This window comes from Alternaria rosae (genome assembly GCF_020736505.1).
Source record: "Alternaria rosae strain MPI-PUGE-AT-0040 chromosome Unknown BKA58scaffold_1, whole genome shotgun sequence".
In the NCBI taxonomy this organism is placed as follows: Eukaryota; Fungi; Ascomycota; class Dothideomycetes; order Pleosporales; family Pleosporaceae; genus Alternaria; species Alternaria rosae.
In genome coordinates, this window is record NW_025763570.1 from 1,123,759 (window position 1) to 1,145,031 (window position 21,273).

Consider the following 21,273-nt stretch of genomic DNA (forward strand, 5'->3'; position numbering starts at 1 on the left):
CGAGGAAAAATCCACAAAGCTACGCGACATTGTCGCTAGGGGCGCGATGCATGGTGTGCCTGCTGCTTTCGGTTAGGTCAAGCTGGCTGAGTGGCCAATAACGATGTCTGCTATTGAAACGTGAGACGGCCGGGCAAGGTTCGACGTCGGGATCAACATGAGGGAAACGGAGAGGGATGGGAACCTGGTATGGCTTTCAGGTTGTAGCTATGCACGTGGGGAACTGTGATGACACGCCAGGCTCGAGCCAAGGGTGCTGGTATGTCTACCAAATTGCAGCCATTAAAGATCCTGTGCCACAAGAAGGGCAATGAGCCTAATCGCGCTTTGTCTGAACCATGAAAATCATTGGTCCTTATCCTGCTAGTGGACTCTGGCACGAATGTAGATGGAGATTGGAAGTTGATGGGTTGATAGGATCGAGTAGTCTTCCACTCATATCTCATCGGCTACGCCAGGCGGATCCCGCATGTGTTCATCATATGGGTTGTTGAAGGTCCATGTTTCTGAATTGAAAGCTTTGCGCGAATCGAGAGAGATGTTAGTGTGTCTCTAGGAGCGATTGGAAGAAGACCATGAGAACAATGACGCGCGTGGCGCCAAGGCGAAGATCCACACCCGCGGCACCAACAGACTCGTAGACGCGACAGCTATCTCGACCTCTGGGATGACGCGCAACAATGCGCGAAAGTAAGGACTTGAAAACAGTATGCACAAAATGCTGTCATAATTCCACAACTCCACGCTTACATGATCGCCAGGTTTTCCCGCCTTCAAGACGTCGCAGCCGTCCGCACGATGAGCTCTCTCAGCAGTACTTCCACAATCGTTATTCCACGTTGCATCGAGGCGCTTACAACAAGAACCCTTGGTCGAGATATATGAGAACTACCTAGCTTGCCTACACTCAGGGCTTCGGTCACGATCGATTCAGATGCGCAGCTTCAGCTTCAACTGCTCTCTCCCAACGTAAGCAACAGATCGACCAGGGGCATACTTTAGCATGCGCCTATGTTGGGAATCCGTCGCATGGCTTTCCGGTCCCCGTAATGCTGCAATGCAGTTAGCGATCGGATACTGTCGTAGACGCAGCCTTCTGTTACGATGGTCACCTTGGATCGATTATACCTAACAAAGACAACACTCGATCAAGCCTTCAGAGATTGTACAATTCAGTAAGTCGCGATTGCGAGCACACTGGGCTGCAGGTGGCAAAGTAAAACCAACATACTTGAAGGGACGAAACACATCACAGTGTTCGATAACTGGTCTGGTTGCCATATGGAACCCTCGAGCCCAAGCCCTCGGCACTCTATACCCTTCCTCCTGTGACGACGCGGCACTTTGGTGGCTCCAAATTGCATCTCCACACGGAGGGAGAACCCTCTCTCCAGCTTGTCACACACTCGAGCATCCCAGAAAACAAAGGATCCCATGGTATTGGTGTCAACGAGCAGTCGTACGGACCGCCAATTGGATTGACGCGGTGGACTGAGTTGATTACTATCCATTCGCGACCCCGCCCTCTACGTGTTGCAGCATGCACGAAACACCCTGGCCATCTGTGCATCTTTAAATTGCCCTTGCGAGATCCAAGAACACAAATTGTCCGGGGAAAGGCACCAAGAATGCTTAGCCATCGGTACATTCGCAATGGATTAAACCACTACCTTTAATTCGTTGCTCGCACGCTAACCCCGCACTGCACCTTTAGCGCCACGGCTCTTGACCTCATATACCGAAGTATAATCACTTGGCAACATTGGAATATCCATACGAAGCGCACTACGCCGAGATATACATGATTGGGGTATCGTTTTGGAAACCTAGCTGTGCGACGAAGTGACAGCCTAATCGCGTCCATCAATGAGTTCCCAACTCCCAAGGCGGGCCAGATGTCTATCAATCCGTCAGAGAATATCGCATGATCAGTTCTTCATATTGCATGAGCTCATTGTCGGGCTTCTGGAGGCTGGGCAATATGCATTATGTACTTTGTACACAAGCATGGCCAGGATCGAAGTCGTGAAACGATCCTATAAGTTGGCAGCATCATGTACTCCAGTAACGGTGTGACATCCCACATCCTTCATTCAGCTCACAGTCTTCTCTTTCATCATGTTGTCGACTTCGAACCTTGCAGTGTTCCTGGGTGTTTGCGCCTCCCGCGCATCCGCCTGGGTCATTGGAACGGAGCAGTCCGAAACCCACCCAAAGATGACCTGGCAGCGCTGCACAGGCAGCGGTGGCAATAGCTGCACCAACGTCAACGGAGAGATTGTCATCGATGCTAACTGGCGCTGGCTCCATGCTGTTGGAGGCTACACCAATTGCTTCGACGGCAACGAGTGGAACACCACGGCGTGTGCGACCAACGCCGCATGTACCAAGAACTGTGCTATCGAAGGATCAGACTACCGCGGTACCTACGGCATTACGACCTCTGGCAATGCTCTTACTCTCAAATTCGTTACGAAGAACCAATACTCTACCAACATTGGATCACGCACGTACCTCATGAAAGATGCAAACAACTATGAGGTAGGGCAGCGCAGCAGATCTAGATGTGACATAGACGCTGATAATTGCTATTTGCTGTTTAGATGTTCAACCTTATCGGAAATGAATTCACCTTCGACGTCGACAACTCGCAGTTGCCATGCGGTCTCAATGGAGCGTTGTATTTCGTTTCCATGCCCCAGAAGGGCCACGGTACACCCGGTGCAAAGTACGGGACTGGTAAGTCACAAGATTTGCTATTCATAGAGCATGAGCTGATACATCCCAGGTTACTGTGACGCTCAATGTGCTCGAGACCTGAAATACATCGATGGCAAAGCCAACGCAGAAGGTTGGCAAGCATCCGAATCTGACCCCAATGCGGGTATTGGCAGGAATGGTGCATGCTGGTGAGTACGCCATTCTGCTCGGCCTGGCCCATTCTGACGCAACTCAGTACCGAGATGGACATTTGGGAGGCAAACTCGGTCTCCACGGCTGTGACCCCACACTCTTGTCAACCTGAAGGCTACTCAGTCTGCACAGACGATACATGTGGCGGAACATACTCGCTCGATCGTTACGCCGGCTCCTGCGATGCGAATGGTTGCGACTTCAACCCATACCGTGTCGGCGCAAGGGACTTCTATGGCAAGGGCAAGTCTGGTGTAGACACATCAAAGAAGGTGACAGTCGTCACACAGTTCTTGGGATCTGGAGGATCGCTCAGCGAAATTAAGCGCTTCTATGTGCAGAACGGCAAAGTCATCGCTAACCCGGAGCCCACAATCCCTGGCATGGTATGTACTCACATCACTAAGCCGTATAAGTCCACTCTGACAATCGCGCAGACAGGCAACTCGATCACCCAAGAATGGTGCAACACGCAGAAGGAAGTCTTCCAGGAGGAAGTCTACCCCTTCAACGAGTTCGGCGGCATGGAGTCCATGGGCAGGGGTATGAATTTGGGCATGGTGCTCGTCATGAGTCTTTGGGACGACCATTACGCCAATATGCTTTGGCTTGACAGCAGCTACCCTACTGACAAGGATCCGGAGCAGCCTGGTGTCGCTCGCGGCGAGTGCGACATCAACAGTGGTGTGCCAGCCGATGTGGAGGCTGCCAACCCGAACGCGCAAGTTATCTTCTCGAACATCAAGTTCGGGCCCATCGGCAGCACTTTCGCGCAGCCTGCTTGAGTCTATCGGGGCACACGATGAACTTCGTGGTTGCTTTCACTGTCTCTCTGGCTCTGGCTCTACGCACCTGACCGGGTGTCGCTTGTACATAAATCTGTCTGATCACGTCATTCGCTTCATTATGATCAGAGACAAATCAATCAACGCTGTACAGTCCTTAACACACTCCAGGCTATGAAGATTTGTTCACAAATGCGCACACACGGTTCTGGCGCTTTCACCTTTGGATGTGTGTACGCACAGTGAGATGCTGGTCAGGGCACAATGGGCTGCTGTTAGCTCGTAGGAAGAATGCTTTTGAATTTTATCCCTACTCAGCCCGTTGAAAGATCGCATGGAGCGGAATCAGATCTTCCATATCATTGTCTAACCCTCCCCTTTACAGCACCTGTCAACTGCAGATAACACCATGGCTGTGGACCTACAGCTCGCAGAAACATCACAACAATCAAATGCGCGGCCGGATCAGCCAGCATCCAGTGCGTCGCAAACTGCGTTGGCCATACCAGAGCTTGCGGAAAACATTTTGAACCGTTTGCCAGATTTTCGCGATCTGGTCCATGTTCGGACAACTTCGAGGGCCTTAACGACAATAGTCGACGGAACACCCAGCATCCAACGCCGCTTGTGGCAGCTTCCGAACCCCGTTCCGCATGGCGAAGACCCAAACTACCCTGATCTGACACAAATTATGTCCAAGTATCGTATCGAGCTGAGCTACCAGGAGGTGGAACTTGGCCTAGAGGCGATCCATCGCATGTAATGGGATAAGTACGACGCAATCGAGGCCGGCGAAGATGAAGTAACCGCTGCCGCGGTGCGAACGCAGTGATACGAACAACTGTGGTATACGTTTGAGAAACCTAATTACACGTTCGCCATGCACACTATCTTCATTCAGACACCTCAGCAACAAGCATTCAAGTGCGACAACTGCCATTATCTTCACCCTCAATACGTTTCCTTGGGCTTACATTCTGCTCTCCGCTTCCTACACAACCATGAAATTTGCGGCCAAGGCTCTGGTTCAGAACTGCTTCTTCGCTTTGCTTTCGGGGATCTCCGGTATACAGATGCCCGCATGTGACCTGCATTGGACGAATCAAGGAACCGCACGCTTGAACGTACGATTTTGTACAATATGGCGGTGTTTACCAGGGCTGTGAGTGACGCTTACGAAACCGCAAAGCAACACGGTATTCTTCAGCTCTATTTCGTGGCACCAGTGTGCACAAGGCTCATTCTGACTTGCGTCAAAGCTATAGAACCTATGGATCTGGCGAATACCATCATTCGCGATCAAGATGGCATCAAGGTAGGGCAAGTGCTACGCGCTGTTCTCTGACTGTGTCAAGTCATGTTTATACGCGGTCGCGCTAGGGTACTGACTGTCAACGATGCCTATGTCATCCGTGGGATATATGCTAAGACATGGAGGGAAGATAAAGACTACATTGCCCAGCTATACGATGAGACACGGGCGGAACTACCTTGCTTGCAGGAAGGTGGTTCAGATGAAGATCAAGCAGCTCGTGGTTAAGGTAATGAATGCGCCCAGAGATCACAGCGACTGATCCTGTATCTAGAAGCAGGACCTCTCATGTCATGGATGATGATCTTCTTTCTTTAATCTTGAGCGTTCGTCTCGGTACACCAGAGTCTGATGTCGCATGGTCCAACCAAGTTCATTTTCACGAGATATCGACATGAGCGTCTGCTTCGTATGAAGTAAACGCAATCCGTTCTCACATGACCGAATACAAATACTTTCATGCTCTCTCTTGTCATATTCTTGCGTGCCTAGCTTGTATCTCTTCTTCGGAATTTGCCTTGATTTGGCCCAATCCGTAGCTATCGTTGCTAGCAGATCAGCGTACTCTTCGCCTAGCATCTCCTCCACTGCTACATAGCCAGTAGTTGCCTGCAGCATCTACCGAAGATGCTTGAAGACCGTGTGGAAGATGTGACGCGTTGTTGGTTCGTCGATACTCCTTGACGTGCTGGTACCTGAAGTTTGAGATCCTGTGGGGACGAAAGGACCCCAGCATCAAGTATGCCGGACACCATATGGTAGATGGTCATAAGGCGTCGATGAACTGTAACCCTCACACCAACACCGACGGTGCGTCTGCTGGCGATTGGGCCAGTCAGAGGAGATACCAGGATCCGCGAAGCATGGCAAGGATACAGCAAAGATACAGTACACCAAATGTAGTGGAAGTACTGCCCGGGCACAATCGGAGAGCGCCAGCGCATCTCGTGACGACACGTCCGGGTTTGAGGGTCGCATGATCCGGTGACGCATAAGTATTGGCTGCAACCTTCGCCGGGTGATCGCAAGAACGTGATACTCACCGCCGTCTATCGCTCTGCTTCTGTTTATTAAGACTTCTGCTCTCTGCCACATGATAAACCAAAAGTTTGAACGCATCCAAGTTTGGTCGCCCCGTCGATGTTCAGAGCTTGAGGTGCGACATCTGCTCTGCCCCGCCACCCCCGCTTCCTCGGCTGTGGCGCCCCTTATCGCTCATCGCTTATCGCAACATTTCCGCATCCGTCTTCGGCGCGTCATCTGCTCCTTCGCGTCGACACGCCTCAAAGCAAAGGCGGACAGCCTCCCCAGGGAGCGTCTTAGTTGTCTCGAGTTTAAAGACCAAGAGCCTCGTTGCTGGTTATTGGCGAAACGTGTACTCACTTTTTCCATCCTAGTCGAGCCAACGCCGGCCGGACGTTTATCGAGCGGCACCACCTACACCGTTCTCACGTCACGATCTCCACTAAGCAGCAAAAGCAAAGGCCCCAACTGATTGTATTCGACTCCCATAGCGCCAGGCGATAGACGCATCGCTATATCACTCTCTGATACTCCGGTCAACCCTCTGTAGTACACCATGCCGAGCTCACCAACGCAACCATTCCCTCTCTACCTATTCCCTAGCCTTCCCTTTCGCCGCCGCCGAAGCTCTGCCATCAGCACCTCGACCGCCTCCACATCTCCGTCCTCGTCTCCACCACAACCGACCTCTTTCTTGACAGCCCAACCCAACTCACATCTGCGCTGTCAGAAGTGCCTAGCCGACCTCGTCCCCACGTCAGCCATCATAAGCAAAGGGTTCACTGGACGTCATGGTCGCGCATACCTTGTAGGACCACCATCGGCATCCAGCGCATTTGCTGGTGGTGACATGTCAGCGACAGGGTGGAAGGCGGGCGACCTACCAAACACCTTGACGCATAAAGCCCACGCTCGTCAGCTAGTGACTGGCGCCCACACCGTATCCGATATCAGCTGTCGCAGCTGTGGTATCGTCCTAGGGTGGAAATATGTCGATGCTGCCGAAGAGACTCAAAAGTACAAAGTCGGTAAGTTCATATTGGAGACGAAGAGAGTCGTCAAAGGCGCGGAGTGGGACGAGAGCGTAGAAGAGGAGGACAACGGCATGGTGCTGGAGAAGAAGGAAGAGGACATCGAGTTCGATTCGCAGGACGAAGACGAATGCGAGGACCTCTTCAGCGGCATCTGGAGCCCCCAACTTGCGAGTAAGAGGAGGAAGCGCCGTGCCTACGGTGACATTGACTTGTCGGTATGAGCTTGTCGACCCTTCTATATCCACAGTACGAATGCTCTTGAGCGTATACTGCGACGCATACCCTGCAACCCGACACAAGAGACGAACAGATACCCCGGAAAGATAGATACACTTCCACTTTTGATACCCAGGAAAGGCGCATGGTTTTGGTGTAATGGTTTGCTTTTATTAAACGACATGTGTATGTGCCATGGTACAACACTACGATAATTTGATCGTCACCCACTACCAAGTAAATCTCACTATGCACTAATGTCTCGTGAGCCATGAATTAGCGAAGTAAGCCATTGAGACTTCGACATTTTCTCTTTTCTAGAATAACCACTATGCCGTGTTTACAACTTCGCACTCGCACCCTTCTCTCCCTTCGCTACCTCAGCAACCCCACTCGAACTCTCTGGATTCCACCCAGCGATCAGGTCCTCCACAACATTGATCTCGTCCTGTCCCCACACCAACCCGCCAACTGCTGTCCACTCTCCACCGTTCGTCTGTCTCAGCACACGATATGTAGGCACACCACAAAGGCCCAAGTCCTTTGCCTCTGCAGTCAAAGCCCGTAGTTTGGCTTTGACCGCGGCTTCGTTCGCGCGCGCGATGAGGTCAGCACCATTGAAACCGCCCTCGTCAAGAACAGTGCGGAGGACAGAATCGTCGGAGACGTTTCGGTTGTGGGACCAGCATGCTTCGACTGTGCCTGATTAGCATATCGCATGGTACGTAGGATATGTACTAAACAGCAGACGAAAGTGCAACTTACACAGCAACTTCGTAGTGCCCGGCTCCACGATAGCAACCCTCAAGACAGTCGGTGTCCGAATGGGAAACGTATCCGCCCAATGGAACTTGACCTGTCGACCACCATCCTGTGTACTAATAGCATTCCAATACTCCGTCCAATCCGCGTGATCTTGTCTCGACCACATCGCCTTCGCAGGACTAATCGCCGAACCTGGTAGGTTCGGTGCACCAATCTCTCTGAACAATATGCCCAGCAAAAACGGCTTCATGACAACCTCCAGCCCTGATCCAAAAGTACTCTTTAGTCTTTCCAGTTGCGTGTACCCGAGAAACGCCCAAGGACTGCTGAAATCGAACCAAAACTCCAGCTTGACCTGACCGTGAGGAGTATTCCTAGGGATACAGCGTGGCATCAGACTCTTGAGTGCCGCGACACTACTCCACCCTTTACCAGCCGAAGCAGAGGATGAAAGAGCATTCAACGTCGCCTCAACAAAATGCATACGATCCTGTCCCCAAAAGAACCTCCCTTTCTTCTCCTCGCCATCAACCCCCGTCCACACCGCATCCGGGATCCAGAAGCCGGGAACACCAAAAGCACCTCTCTGGATCGCGTCTTCCGTACTCTTCTCTAACTCTCTCCTCGCCTCCACGTCAGCAAAACACTCCTCTCCAAACCCTTCCACCCCACACTCTCTCGCAATCTGCAAAAGCGTCGTGTTAGAATTTACATCTTGGCCGTCTACCCAGTAAGCTTGAAACAGCCTATCCGTAAGCAGCCTCCTCCTTTCCTGGTCCTTCACACAGTACAATAGACGGAGCGCATTGACAGTCTTCCGCGGATGCTGGGGCGGTGGGTTGTACCGGATGTTGTATCTGCGTAGTGTGCGTTGCATGCCCTGTGCTGTGACGGCCTTTTTGGCGGAGTTGAAGACATCGGAGGCAGAGCCGCCGGCGCCTTGGGGCGCGGATGTTGCGCGGTAGATGGCGCCTAGGAGGACGGGTTTGTAGGTCAGGGTTGAGGAAGTGCGTTGGGCGAGGGATTGGACGCGTGTGGAGGCTATGTAGGCGAAGGGGCAGGAGATGTCGTAGTTGAACTCTAGGGTGGGTGACATGGTGGTGGTGGAGGTTGGGTGGTAGAAGACGGTTATTTGTCAGGTCGCAGTACAGAAGAATGTATGAAGATGAGTTAGCTTACAGAGGACAACCATGCGTAAGCTTGGGCGACTTGTGCGCTTCAGTTCGGTATGCTGTAGCTTGAGTGTGGGGTAAACTCAGGTACAGCCGAGGTTCATCCTACGCGCAGGAACACCAACACCTTCTATCATGGACACTGACTCGGAAAATTGATATTTTGTAGTATCTACCTCTTGCGAATGATGTTGTAGTCTACCACACGTGATCGAATCCTCTAGTCTATGCATAGTTGAAGCTAGTTCTGCAGAGAGGACAGCTCGAGCTATCACTGCTCTTGAACCACTTGAACAGACAAACACCATGGAACAAGTTCTTGCATGTGTGACACTTCTTGTCGGGCAGTTTGCGATCCGATCCGACAATACTATAGCAAATCGCGCATTCGCTCTGGCCCTTGAGCGCTCCATCGACGTTCCTCTTGAATGTTGTCAGCGCATCAATCAGGCTGCCGTTGAAGATCGTGATAGCTCCCAACGAAGTCCTCAGCCATGATTGCCACTTCTGTTCATTGACAGCGACGCGATTCAGGCCTTCAATGTGCGCGTTTGCGAGAGGGAACGCAGCAGGCAGAGAGATCCGCATCGCCATAGTCTGTTCGTCAACAACATAGGACGCAGTGATCTCGCGCGCGCGATTGACAACCTTAACCGCGAACGCTGAATCAGGCTCGGATGCAGCTTGTTCCTCCGACCATGTGTTGACTGCGTTGAGGGCGGCCACAATGACAGGTGGCGACACGTACTTCTCCGTCCAAGGCTCGAGCGTAACGACTATGGCGCGCGACTTGCAGCTCTTAAACCAGGTCTTTGTCAGAGATGGAACGTCGCGCAGACACAGGAAATACAAGTGCGTAAGTAACCACTGCAGATCGCGCTTCGGAGGCTCAATATCTGCTTCGTATGTCGTGATGTCAAGTTTGGAGACGTCGACCGGCTTGTTGTGCGCGTGGCCAAGGAAGTCGAACATGAAATCAAGCAGACCGGGAAGGTATTCACCTTCGCGAATGTGCTCAACGTAATCATTCTTAACCTTGAAGGATGCATGTTCCAGGTGATCGAACACCAGCAACCAGCTTAACAGATAACCGCGCAACGGCAACGGCACACTGCGTTCAAAGTTGGCATCGGCAATCGCCGCAACCCTAGGCGCATCGATGATCAGAGATAGCAACTCCTCGGGTAAACGCGCGGTAGTCTTCTCCAATGCTGCATCGATGGATATCTGCTCCTGAGCTGCGGGAATCTGCTTGTGCAGGATGTCGAAGGCAGTCTGCTGAACAGGTTGCGATTCCACGTAGAGAAGAGGGAAAAGCTCTTCCGTGGACTCAAGATGCTTGAGCGATACCTTGGATATCTGGCGCGCTAACACATCATTAACCATCTTGAGCGGCTGATGGAACTCATCCGGAAAGTGCTGCGAATGCTTCAGGATGTTGATAAGCCCATCAGCAACTGGTTGCTCGTTCTCTTTCCAAGCGTCGAGGAGATCGTCGTTGGGCTCTTCAGCTTGCGTCAAAGTTCGGAGCTGTGCGTATAGCTTTAGGGATGCGTGCACGAGAGGAATCGGGCTATCCATGCCGGACTCGTTGGACTCTAGCTCCTTTGTGGTCTCCCAGATTCCGGCAAGTGCACTTAAAATGCCAGCCCAGTGCTCGCCGTACATGTCGCCGACCAACGGAAGCAAAACTGTTAACGCGCGACACAGTTCGGCCCTCACAGGACGAGAAAGTGTTTCTTCTTGCAACCAGGGTATGACGTGCTGCACGAACCGCATAAGACGAGGACCAGCGATGCTTTCCAAGATGCCCTCTTGGTCCATAACACTGTTCAACAGAACAAGCTGCTGTAGTGCCTCCTGCGACCTTTGTAAGGCATCAATAGCGGTTAGATCAGCGATGATTTCATTGCACATGCGCTCACACGACTTTGCATACGACAATGGCTCTTTGAAAGCGTTCAATAATGCAAGAAGCTGGAGAACGTTTTTCGTGCCTCGCGTCGTCTTGAGCGTTTCCTGAAGTTGAGCGGTTTGTGAACTTTTCCAACCAGCGATCTCAATGGTGTCAGCGATCACAATAGCGTACGCTCGTGCGTAATAGTACGCCGGAGATGTTGCGCTGGCCTCTATGCTCGCCAAGAGTTTGGCCGCCCATGACAATAGCGAAGCATCGGCATCGTCTTTTGACCACATTGCGACAAGCTTCTTTCGTTCGTGTGTCACAAGAGACTGGGCATCTGAGATGAAGGTCATAGCGTCAGCTTCAACATCTGAGTTGTAGTGTGTCCAGAAGCCGTTTGCGCCAGCGAGACCAAGGTTGTCATCTGCAAGTTGTACGGCAACCGCGATGTTACGAAGATAAGTATCCCGGAGTTCAGAAGGAACCTTGTCCATGGAGAAATAGTCGGGGCTCTTGAAAAGCCTCGCCACATATTGCGTGATTCTGTATGCAGGAGAGTAGCCATCGGCGTCCCGTGACATGGTCCTGATCGTAGAAGGCATCTGTCCATCTTTCACCAGATATACGGCGCCACCAAGGGGGTTTGTAATGGCCAAAGATGATTTTGGCGCAGCATTGAGAAATGGCTCAAGAGATGAATTCCAGTCTTCGATGCTTGGAAACACTTTAGCAATCTCATTCCAATCACCACCCGCCTTGACAGACTGTTTTGCCAAGTCGACCAGAGTCTCGACTGATACCGATGTGGGAGTAGCATCTCGCAGCCCTTGTTGGACGAGATTATAGATAGATTGTTTGGAATCAGATCCAGACGAGAGTATCGTCTGGATAGAAGCGTTTACAGCTTTAGCACCCTGCGCCACCTCGTCATCCGGGGATTCTGAGGCAAGGAGCAAGCCTTGCAGAAGGCCGGACCCATGTGAGCTAGCGACAAACTCACGGAGCATCGGCGGGTTTGATTTGACTATTTGGCGTAGGCCCTGCAATGAGTATGGAGCCTGATGCGATAGTGAAAGGGTTTCCGTCATGTAAGCGAGGATCTCGTCTGTTGTTTCCGTAGATAGTATTTTCGCCGGCGATTGAAGCATGCGGTTGAAGGAGTCCCATTCGTTAGAGCCTTCTACGGCCTCGCGTACGTTTGCAGTAATGTACTTCTGCAACTCAGGGTCCGAGGTTGCAAGATCGAAGGAGGGTGGAATCCTTGACGAGGTAAGGATTGCTTCAAGCGCTTTGGTCTTCGCCGGAGAATCTGTCTCTTTGAGAACAGTCTTGAGCGACGCGCTCCATGCGTCCTTGAAATACGCGCGATCGGACTTGGTGTACAGTATGTCAATCAGATATGAAGACGAAGGGGACAGCACCAGACCCGGAAGATCCTGTTGTATGAATGACTCTAAATCTTGTTCGAATTGGGTGGACGAGATCAGGCTAGGATTTCGTTTCGACAGAACCGCAATGGTGCCCGCTGCACCATATGGCTTTCCATTTCGGTTCTTCAGTACTTCTAGAGCTTCCGCGGCTATCGACGAGCAAGCTTGGGAAAAGACCGATCGTAGCGTCGCCAGATTCTGAATCGTAAGCGCTTGATCCTGTATAGTAGCAAAGTGCGTGGCGTGCTGAATGACGCTGGTCTGAGACTTTTCGTAATCTTTCGATTGCTCGGGAGCCAGGGTTTTGATGGCGTCGATCAATTGCTGTGAGAAGGTAGGCCATTGCTCTTCCAGCACAACAGCCATTCCTTCAATCTCTAATGCTTTAGAGAGCAGCCCTGAAGCATTGGACGGCACAGCCCAATGCGAGGTCTCTAGCGACGGTCGGAGGTACTGCGTTATGATCGGCAACACCATCTCCTGGAGGAGCTTGGTCTTCTCATCACTTAATCGCTGGGTCAGATATCCAGCTACTTCCAGGTATGCCCGGAATCCCGCTTCATGGTTGTACTTTGGCTCGTCCTTGCGAATAATGCCACCGTGTAGAGCGTTCAGCAGCTCCGCGGAGTCAGTACTGGATTGTGGCAGGACTTCCTTTGGTATGATCTTCAACAGCTCAGGTATGCGGCCCCAAGTATCACGAGGTCCTAGTTGAGAACCCTTCTTCAGGAATTGCCGTAGACGCCTGTCCACCCCGGTCTTGCTCTTGTAGTCGGTCGTCCACACGGAGGGATGTTTGGAAGTGAGAAGGGTCAGAGACTCGACGTAATCGCCGACAGAACCGGTCTGATCGGAGTTGAGTCCCTCCGCTAGGTAGGCTTTGCTCAGGGTATCGAGATTCTCCTGGATAGCAGCATCCTCCTTCGCAACGCATGTCCTGAGAAGACGGTGCACTGCGCGCCGTATGCCAGCGTCATTGTATGAAGCAAACTGCCACAGCTTCTTGTCGTGAATCAGAGTCTCGTAGTCGGCGTGGTACTTGGAGATCTCCTCGGGCTGCAAGTTGGTCAACAGGCTGCCCAGTAAGGATATGCATGCAGAAATGACACGGCTGTACTTTGCTTCGGCGTCATCTTTGCTGACTATCCGCTCGTCACTCAGAGTCGCCGTGCTCTCCTTGTCCACTGCATCGCGACAGTATTCTAGTATGGATTGCTGGTAGACCTTCCGAATGCTCTGTAACTTTTCGGGCGTGTTGAAGACTTGTCGGAGCGAGGTCTGCGTCGCGTCTACTACGGATCGGTCGCTGTCATAGAGACCACATAACCATGCTGCCACGCTCTTAGGCATGTGTCGTGCTATGCGCTTGCCGGCGGATACGGCGAATTGGCCGTGGACGAGGTGGGCATTCTGGCGAACGGCTTTCGCATTGTCGATGGAGGTTCGCGGGTATATCTTGATCCATGCCTCGAGCAGGCCCTCTTCGACTGGCCCTTGCAGTGACGATATGTAGGATTGTATGTCCTCCAGCGCCTTTGCCTTGGTAGTGCTGTCTTTCTTGGACAGGTTGCGGAAGTAGACGACGACGTTCGGGTCGGAGATGGCGGAGAGGTCTGGGGGCTCGGACACGTAGGACAGGGGCGATGTGCTCGCGCTGAAGGCTGCTGATGCGCCGCCGAATGCGCCGAAGGAGGATGTCGTGGCCGCCCGCGCACTGCTCGCCTGCGCCTTTGCTGCACGCTTTGACATGGCGGGGTTGGGTAACGGCAGCGTCACTCGCGGTCGAGGCTCGAGGTGGGAGGTGGGCGGAACGTTTTTGTGACGACGGAACAAGGCAAAGCCGGCTGCAGCTACGTATCCAAGTACAAAAGAAACACACAGTTGCACGCCAGTCACCATGGCAGAGGTTTACGGATTACGCGAAATATGCGGCTCTGCTTGATGACGGCACCAACTGTGGGTAGCGGAAGACGGTGGGACATCCCTGCCCTTTGGCCAGGCCCAATCCGTCTTAGTGTTGTCGCGCTGACCGCGACCGAACTTCGTCTGGAGGCAACGCACACTTGCAACTTCTCTTCATTTCCACCAACTCCCTTCCGCTACAACCAAATCCGCGCGGGCGGTGGACCATCAATATGAGGTTCTATATCGATAACCTCCCAGTGCTATTCCCATATCCCCGAGTATATCCAGAGCAATATGCCTACATGTGCGATCTCAAGCGCACCCTGGATCAGGGTGGCCACTGTGTCCTCGAGATGCCTTCAGGAACGGGCAAAACCATTTCTCTGCTCTCACTCATCGTCGCTTACCAGCAGCACTATCCTGAAAAACGCAAGCTGATCTACTGTTCGCGTACCATGTCCGAGATCGAAAAGGCCTTGGCTGAACTTAAGGCGCTGATGAAATACCGCACTACCGAGCTGGGCTACGAGGAAGAATTTAGGGGTCTTGGATTGACCAGTCGGAAAAACCTCTGTCTGCACCCGTCCGTCAAGCGAGAAAAGAGCGGGACCGTAGTAGACGCGAGATGTCGCAGCTTGACTGCTGGCTTTGTGAAAGAGAAAAGGGAGCGCGGCGAGGATGTCGAGCTTTGCGTGTACCACGAGAACTTGGATCTTCTGGAACCTCACAATCTCATACCGGCTGGTGTGTGGACTTTCGATGGCATACTGAAGTATGGTGAGCAGCAGAAACAGTGTCCTTACTTTACAGCCCGGAGAATGATGCCCTATTGCAACGTCATCATCTACTCCTACCATTACCTCTTAGATCCCAAGATCGCAGACAGAGTATCCAAAGAACTATCCAAAGACTGCATCGTCGTTTTCGACGAAGCCCACAACATCGACAACGTTTGCATCGAATCTCTCAGCATCGATCTTACCGAGGATGTACTCCGGAAAGCTACCAAAGGTGTCAACAACCTTGATCGCAAGATTACAGAAATGAAGACTAGTGACGCGGCCAAATTGCAAAATGAATACGCGAAGCTAGTCGAAGGTCTCAGAGCTGCCGATGAAGCGCGAAACGAAGACGCCTTCATGGCTAATCCAGCATTACCAGACGATCTCCTCACAGAAGCCGTGCCCGGTAACATACGGCGAGCGGAGCACTTTGTTGCCTTCCTCAAGCGCTTCATCGAGTACCTCAAGACGCGCATGAAGGTGCTCAACGTCGTCGCAGACACACCACCAGACTTTCTCAAACATTGCAAAGACTTGACCTTCATCGAGCGGAAACCACTCCGATTCTGCGCTGAGCGTTTGACATCACTTGTCCGAACCTTGGAACTCACTAATATTGAAGACTACCAGCCGCTCCAGGAGGTCGCTACCTTCGCCACGCTAGTAGCCACATACGAGACCGGCTTCCTCTTAATCATTGAGCCCTTCGAATCAGCGACGGCAACAGTACCAAACCCTGTTCTACATCTCACTTGCTTAGACGCGGCCATAGCCATCAAACCCGTCTTCGAGCGCTTCTACTCCGTTATCGTTACTTCCGGAACCATGTCTCCGCTCGACATGTACCCACGCATGCTCAACTTTAATACCGTTGTTCAAGAGTCATTCACCATGACACTCACACGAAAGACATTCCTACCCATGATCGTCGATCGTGGCAACGACCAGAACCAAGTCACATCGCAATTCGAACACCGCAACGACTTGCAAGTGCAGCGAAATTTTGGCAATCTGCTCATCGAGTTCTGCAAACTGACGCCAGACGGCGTCGTCGTATTCTTCCCGTCATATCTCTACATGGAGAGCATCATCTCAGCATGGCAAGGCATGGAAATCCTCGACACAGTCTGGAAGTACAAACTCATCCTCGTCGAAACGCCCGACGCACAAGAAACCGCCCTCGCGCTAGAAACCTTCCGCACAGCCTGCAACAACGGCCGCGGCGCCGTCCTCCTCTGTGTCGCGCGAGGAAAGGTCAGCGAAGGAATCGATTTTGACCACCATTACGGCCGCTCTGTGCTGTGCATGGGTGTACCATACCAATACACGGAATCCAGGATCCTAAAAGCCCGACTAGAGTTCCTGAGAGAAACCTACCGCATCAAAGAAGCAGACTTCCTCTCCTTCGACGCCATGCGCCACGCAGCCCAATGCCTAGGTCGCGTCATCCGTGGTAAAGACGACTACGGAATCATGGTCCTGGCAGACAAACGCTTCAACAAGAAGCAAACCCAACTCCCAAAATGGATCCAACAAGGTCTTGACGCCAAGAGCACAAAGCTATCCATCGATCAGGCTGTAGGCGCAGCAAAGGCCTTCTTGAAAGACATGAGTGTCCCATTCAGCCGAGCAGAACAAGAAGGCCATTCGTCGTGGTCGCTGGAAGATCTGGAGGCTCATCAGCGCAAGAAGGAGGCTCATGGAATTAGTGGGACTGACAACCCGGCTATGCGCGCGTTGGAAGGTAGAGCCGAAGTCGAGCGCATGGAGGTTGATGGGGAGGTGGATGAGTTTGGCGGCACGGCGGATGTTGATGCTGAGATGGCTGAGATGGCGACCGTCGATGGATAGAGTCGCGAAGGCGACAAACCACTCCCGTGTGTATATCGCCACATGGAAGGCGGTGTTAGTGAGACCGGGAATTCATCATCGTAGCGCTTGGGTTGGATAATGTATTTGGACACGCACTGAACGGCGAGTTGGAATGTGGTAGTAAAAGAATAGGAATGAAGGCGCACGACAAGCCGCGTTCCTGGATATCATCTACTTGACGGATGTATACATGCATTTGTTCTTTAGTCGCACGGCGAGGCAGGCTCTGGCATACACTGGCAGAGAAATTGGCACGTCACAGAGTACTGATAGAACCTGGTTACAAATATTGCATTCAACTACAAACACCCTGCTAGGAAACCATACACATAGCCAAGCGACCGGACTCCATGCGTGCTACTTAGGAAGAAGAACCAACGCCCCAGTCCGTCATGCGGAACTCCCCAGGAAAAGAGAAACTCGGACCATATGCTGTGTTGTAGCGACAGACACCAAGAACCCTAACCACGTTCCCATCTTCTCAGTACGTTTATATCTCCATATCCATGAACAACCATTTCTTGCTTGTCAACTCTTCGCCCTGGCTGAACTCGTCGAGCGTTGTAAGGCCGAAGCCGATCCAGCCCAGATCCTTGGTGACGTTGGCCAGAGCAGCTTGGTCGACGTGGCGGTCGATGCACAGGACGAGTCGGTCGCAGGAGAAGTAGTCGACTTCGCAGAGTTCGAGAAGGGCCATGAGACTGCAGAACGTTAGTAAAGTGGTACCGAAGACGACGCGAATGTCGGTGACCTACCCTGCTTTCAAATCCCCGTTGATGACGGATTCATCGAAAAAGATGAACATGGCCCTCTCGTCTTCCTTCTGAGCAACGAAACTCCGGAACCTAATGCCACCAACGTAGTCCCACATCTCAATGTAGTCGGCTATCGCACCCTTCTCCTCCTCGAACCGCACCGTTCCAGGCGCAGCAGATTCGGTCGAAGAGTCCGAGTAGCGACGAGCATCGATACCGTAGTCGTTGGTGATAGCGGTGGTCGCAGTCGTAGTGTTGTCATATGGCATACCCATCACTAGCGAGTTCTGGCGATGCTGGCTCCCCTCACCCAGGAATACAGATCGCAGTGTCTCGCAGAAGAGTCTCTCACACTCTCCCGTGATGGTATATGCTGCCCCCCCTCTGCGCGCCTTGCCACCTTGGGCGGTGGACGCATTTTTGGCGGCGAGGGGGGGACTTGAAGGGGGTGATGGAATTCCCTGTGCGTGTTAGTAGTGGTTCCTGCATGGAAAGTAAGGCGTGGACATACCGAGCTGACCTCAGGAACACCACCCGGCCCCGGCAGACGGGGTAGTGGAGTAATGGAAGCCGTGAAGGCTGGCGGTAGCGGCGTTTACGGAGTAGCAGCTAGCGCGGACATTGCTCGCGGACGAGTACGAGTGAATGCTACTATTACTACTCATACTACTACTGCTTCGTTTCGTCATCGCCATTGCTACAGTATTGCCACGGTTGGTTCGGTATTGGTGTAGTGGGATAGTGGTGTCGACGACGGTAGTGCGTAAGCGAGATTATTCTTTGAGGTAGTTGCGGTATCGTTGTGTAACAGAGGGCTTGAGTCGACGTTGGAGTTGGGCGAAGATGAAGAGGAGTTGGGTTATAGCGTTGTGGGGTCTTTGGGGCTCGTGCACGCTTATCGCGCTGTGAGTGGCCCACCACTAGCGCTAGAATCTTCGCAATCTCGGAAGCCTCGGTTCTACATTTTATCATAGTGACTTACTTTCGGTTTGGGAACATCGGAACTGAGATGTGAACAGCAGGGTTGTAGCATGTCAACTCGATCATGTCGCACTTTTGCAGACTGGCACGTTCTGGATGTTGCTTGAACATTGTGTATTACTACCGCTCGTAGATCTCAACCGGAACACCGTGTAACTTTTCAAAGTAGCTTCCTCAGCGAACCTTTGCTCTTTGGCAACATCGCCTCGCTATATCACTTACAGACCCGCCATATGGATAAAACATTGGCGAAGAGGACTGAGAGATCCTTCCTCCTTGCACACATCTAATGAAACAACCCCAGATTATGCAAGTCGGATATCTCAGACGACGCGCTATGCAGTTGATACAGAGACAGAAACGGAAATGAGAATGGCGCGAACGCACGCAGGCAGGCGGGGTCCTGCATGGGAGTGGATCCGATCCTGACGGGACCAAGTGGACCCTATTGCGCGTGAATTTTTGCAGAAACGCGTTTAACCGACCGAGATGCACTTGATGTCGAAGATCAAGTCAGAGTTAGGAGGAATGTCCGGGGGAGCACCCTTCTTGCCGTAAGCCATCGCCGCAGGGATGGTAAGGCGACGCTCTCCGCCGGCGGTCATGCCAGCGACACCGACGTCCCAACCCTTGATGACTTGGCCGACGCCGAGCTTGAACGAGAATGGCTTGCCCTTCTTGTTGGCTGCGTATTTGTTAGTCAAGGTGGTACTATATGAAACGTCGAAAACTTACAGTCAAAGACCTTGCCGTTCTTCAGCTTGCCAATGTAGCGCATCTCGACGCGGTCGCCCTTCTTGGCGGCTTTGCCCTTGCCCTCCTTCTTGTCGTCCACGAGAACACCACTGACGGTGCGAGGTCCCTTGGCGGCCTCCTTCTTTGCCTCTGGCTTGGCGTCAACCTTGGGGGAGCCAGTTGGGCCCTGCTCAAGGTTCTTAGCGAACTGAACCTTCTTCTTGTCGCTGCTGGGGGTATCAACCTTCTCAGCCTTCTTCTCTGGCTCCGCGGCACTGGCAACAGCCTGACCGTCGTTCTTCTTCAGCTTCTTAGCCTGCTTCTTGCTAAGCTTAGCATCACCGTTGGTCTTGCTGATCATATCATCGAGGGTAGCATCATCCTCAGCAGCGCGCTTCTTGCTCTTCTTGCTAGCGTCAACAAGCTTGGGTGGCTCCTCATCGTCGCTGTCAACCTCAGTGATCCTGGGGTCGTTCATGCCGTCGAGCTCATCATCCTCTGATTCTCCCATACCGTCAAGTTCCTCATCTTCGGAGCCGAGATCGTAGCCGAGCTCGTCGAGACCATCATCCTCGTCGTCCTCCTCATCCTCCTCCTCGGGAAAAGCGAGGTAGTTACCGGTGACGTAGACGTCGTGAGTGCCGCTGACAGAAAGGTAGACCTCCTCGCCTTGACGGACGGTGATGTCGAGCGGTTGCTGGTAGTGCTACGCAGGTATTAGCTGGAGTCTATTTGGACTTGTCATGATCAAGTATACCTTCTCAGGATCGAGAGTGCACAGAACGAGCTCCTCAGGCTCGTCATCATCGTCCTCGTCGTCCTCATCGTCCTCATCGCTCAAGTCGTCATCGGTGACCTTGGCCTTACCCTTGGCCTTTCCCTTACCGTTGGTCATGCCGTCGATGTCCATGTCATCGGCCTCAAGCTCTTCTTGCAGCTTCTTGGTGAGGGCTGCCTGCTTGGCCTTCTTTGACCGGGCAGGATCGCTGGGGCCACCGTTCTTCTCGCTCTCGCTATCGTCGGAGTCGGACATGTCCGAGTCAGCTTCAGGGAGCGCACCAGCGGCACGCAGACGAGCAGCGATGGCCTCGATGTCACCCTCCTCGTAGTCCTCATCATCATCATCGTCCGAGTCAAAGTCCATGGGCACACGGATGAGCTTCAGAGTCGCGCGAGGATGCTTGTGCTCGTCGTCAATTTGAGGCTCGGCATCTGGGTCGATAGCAGCCATGGTGATGCGGAACTAATCATTGTCAGTACGTTGTCATGGAATTGCGCATGCGACAGAGTTTTACTGCGAATTTTCGGCGCATAAAACTTCGCAACGCAGAACAGGTAGAAGCGGGCATCGCGGCTACTCACAGTGGAAGACTGGTCGTCAGCGGCCAGGATGGGAAAGTTCCCAGCTGGAATGCGACGTCCGTAGACGCCTACAGGAATGGCGGACGACATGTTGGAAGTGGTCGCAAGTCTATATCTGAAGGAGCTGACGGATTTGCTGAGAGTATGAGGTCGGCGAAGGTGTTTATTGCTCAGGGAGTTGCACAGCTCGAGGACAGCTGGTAGAGCAGGATGATAACGAAAAGCGAGAAACTGAAGAGCAGCGACTTCGAGAGGTAGAAAAAGTTCGCCAAGGCCTGCAGCTTTCTCTTAGCGTGCTTTCACCGCCGGCAGAACGATCCACTTAGCG

At 52.6% G+C, this 21,273-nt stretch overlaps 8 protein-coding genes across 8 annotated transcripts; 3 read left to right on the forward strand and 5 right to left on the reverse strand.

The window, feature by feature from the left end:
- Positions 1-1,883: 1,883 nt before the first annotated feature.
- Positions 1,884-3,855, forward strand: BKA58DRAFT_7016 (exoglucanase-like protein 1 precursor). Its single transcript, XM_046175750.1, has 5 exons — positions 1,884-2,541; positions 2,604-2,739; positions 2,789-2,909; positions 2,957-3,299; positions 3,351-3,855. The coding sequence occupies exons 1-5, from the start codon at positions 2,119-2,121 to the stop codon at positions 3,696-3,698; spliced, it is 1,371 nt and encodes a 456-aa protein (XP_046030603.1). The 5' UTR covers positions 1,884-2,118; the 3' UTR covers positions 3,699-3,855.
- A 1,265-nt stretch (positions 3,856-5,120) lies between these two features.
- BKA58DRAFT_372058 (uncharacterized protein) lies at positions 5,121-6,057 on the reverse strand. The gene has a single exon (XM_046169092.1). The coding sequence runs from the start codon at positions 5,952-5,954 to the stop codon at positions 5,601-5,603; it is 354 nt and encodes a 117-aa protein (XP_046030604.1). The 5' UTR covers positions 5,955-6,057; the 3' UTR covers positions 5,121-5,600.
- A 302-nt stretch (positions 6,058-6,359) lies between these two features.
- BKA58DRAFT_7045 (yippee zinc-binding/DNA-binding /Mis18, centromere assembly-domain-containing protein) lies at positions 6,360-7,455 on the forward strand. The gene has a single exon (XM_046175753.1). The coding sequence runs from the start codon at positions 6,590-6,592 to the stop codon at positions 7,286-7,288; it is 699 nt and encodes a 232-aa protein (XP_046030605.1). The 5' UTR covers positions 6,360-6,589; the 3' UTR covers positions 7,289-7,455.
- Positions 7,456-9,294, reverse strand: BKA58DRAFT_7044 (thioredoxin-like protein). The gene is made up of 2 exons (XM_046175752.1): positions 8,049-9,294; positions 7,456-7,979 (listed from the first exon to the last, which is right to left on the reverse strand). The coding sequence occupies exons 1-2, from the start codon at positions 9,142-9,144 to the stop codon at positions 7,624-7,626; spliced, it is 1,452 nt and encodes a 483-aa protein (XP_046030606.1). The 5' UTR covers positions 9,145-9,294; the 3' UTR covers positions 7,456-7,623.
- Positions 9,295-9,445: 151 nt separating this feature from the next.
- On the reverse strand, positions 9,446-14,302 carry BKA58DRAFT_433498 (uncharacterized protein; the record flags this gene model as incomplete). The annotated part of the gene is made up of 1 exon (XM_046173195.1): positions 9,446-14,302. One exon carries the CDS (start codon positions 14,300-14,302, stop codon positions 9,446-9,448), a length of 4,857 nt encoding a protein of 1,618 aa, XP_046030607.1.
- Positions 14,303-14,638: 336 nt separating this feature from the next.
- Positions 14,639-17,197, forward strand: BKA58DRAFT_7064 (uncharacterized protein). Its single transcript, XM_046175758.1, has one exon. It carries the CDS (start codon positions 14,689-14,691, stop codon positions 17,089-17,091), a length of 2,403 nt encoding a protein of 800 aa, XP_046030608.1. The 5' UTR covers positions 14,639-14,688; the 3' UTR covers positions 17,092-17,197.
- On the reverse strand, positions 17,197-18,562 carry BKA58DRAFT_445984 (ornithine decarboxylase antizyme-domain-containing protein; the record flags this gene model as incomplete). Its single annotated transcript, XM_046174169.1, has 4 exons — positions 17,197-17,813; positions 17,868-18,328; positions 18,379-18,382; positions 18,417-18,562. The coding sequence occupies 4 exons, from the start codon at positions 18,560-18,562 to the stop codon at positions 17,603-17,605; spliced, it is 822 nt and encodes a 273-aa protein (XP_046030609.1). The 3' UTR covers positions 17,197-17,602.
- Positions 18,563-18,856: 294 nt separating this feature from the next.
- BKA58DRAFT_350046 (FK506-binding protein 3) lies at positions 18,857-21,248 on the reverse strand. The gene is made up of 4 exons (XM_046168505.1): positions 20,946-21,248; positions 20,341-20,826; positions 19,584-20,289; positions 18,857-19,533 (listed from the first exon to the last, which is right to left on the reverse strand). Exons 1-4 carry the CDS (start codon positions 21,033-21,035, stop codon positions 19,325-19,327), a joined length of 1,491 nt encoding a protein of 496 aa, XP_046030610.1. The 5' UTR covers positions 21,036-21,248; the 3' UTR covers positions 18,857-19,324.
- Between the last annotated feature and the right edge of the window lie 25 nt (positions 21,249-21,273).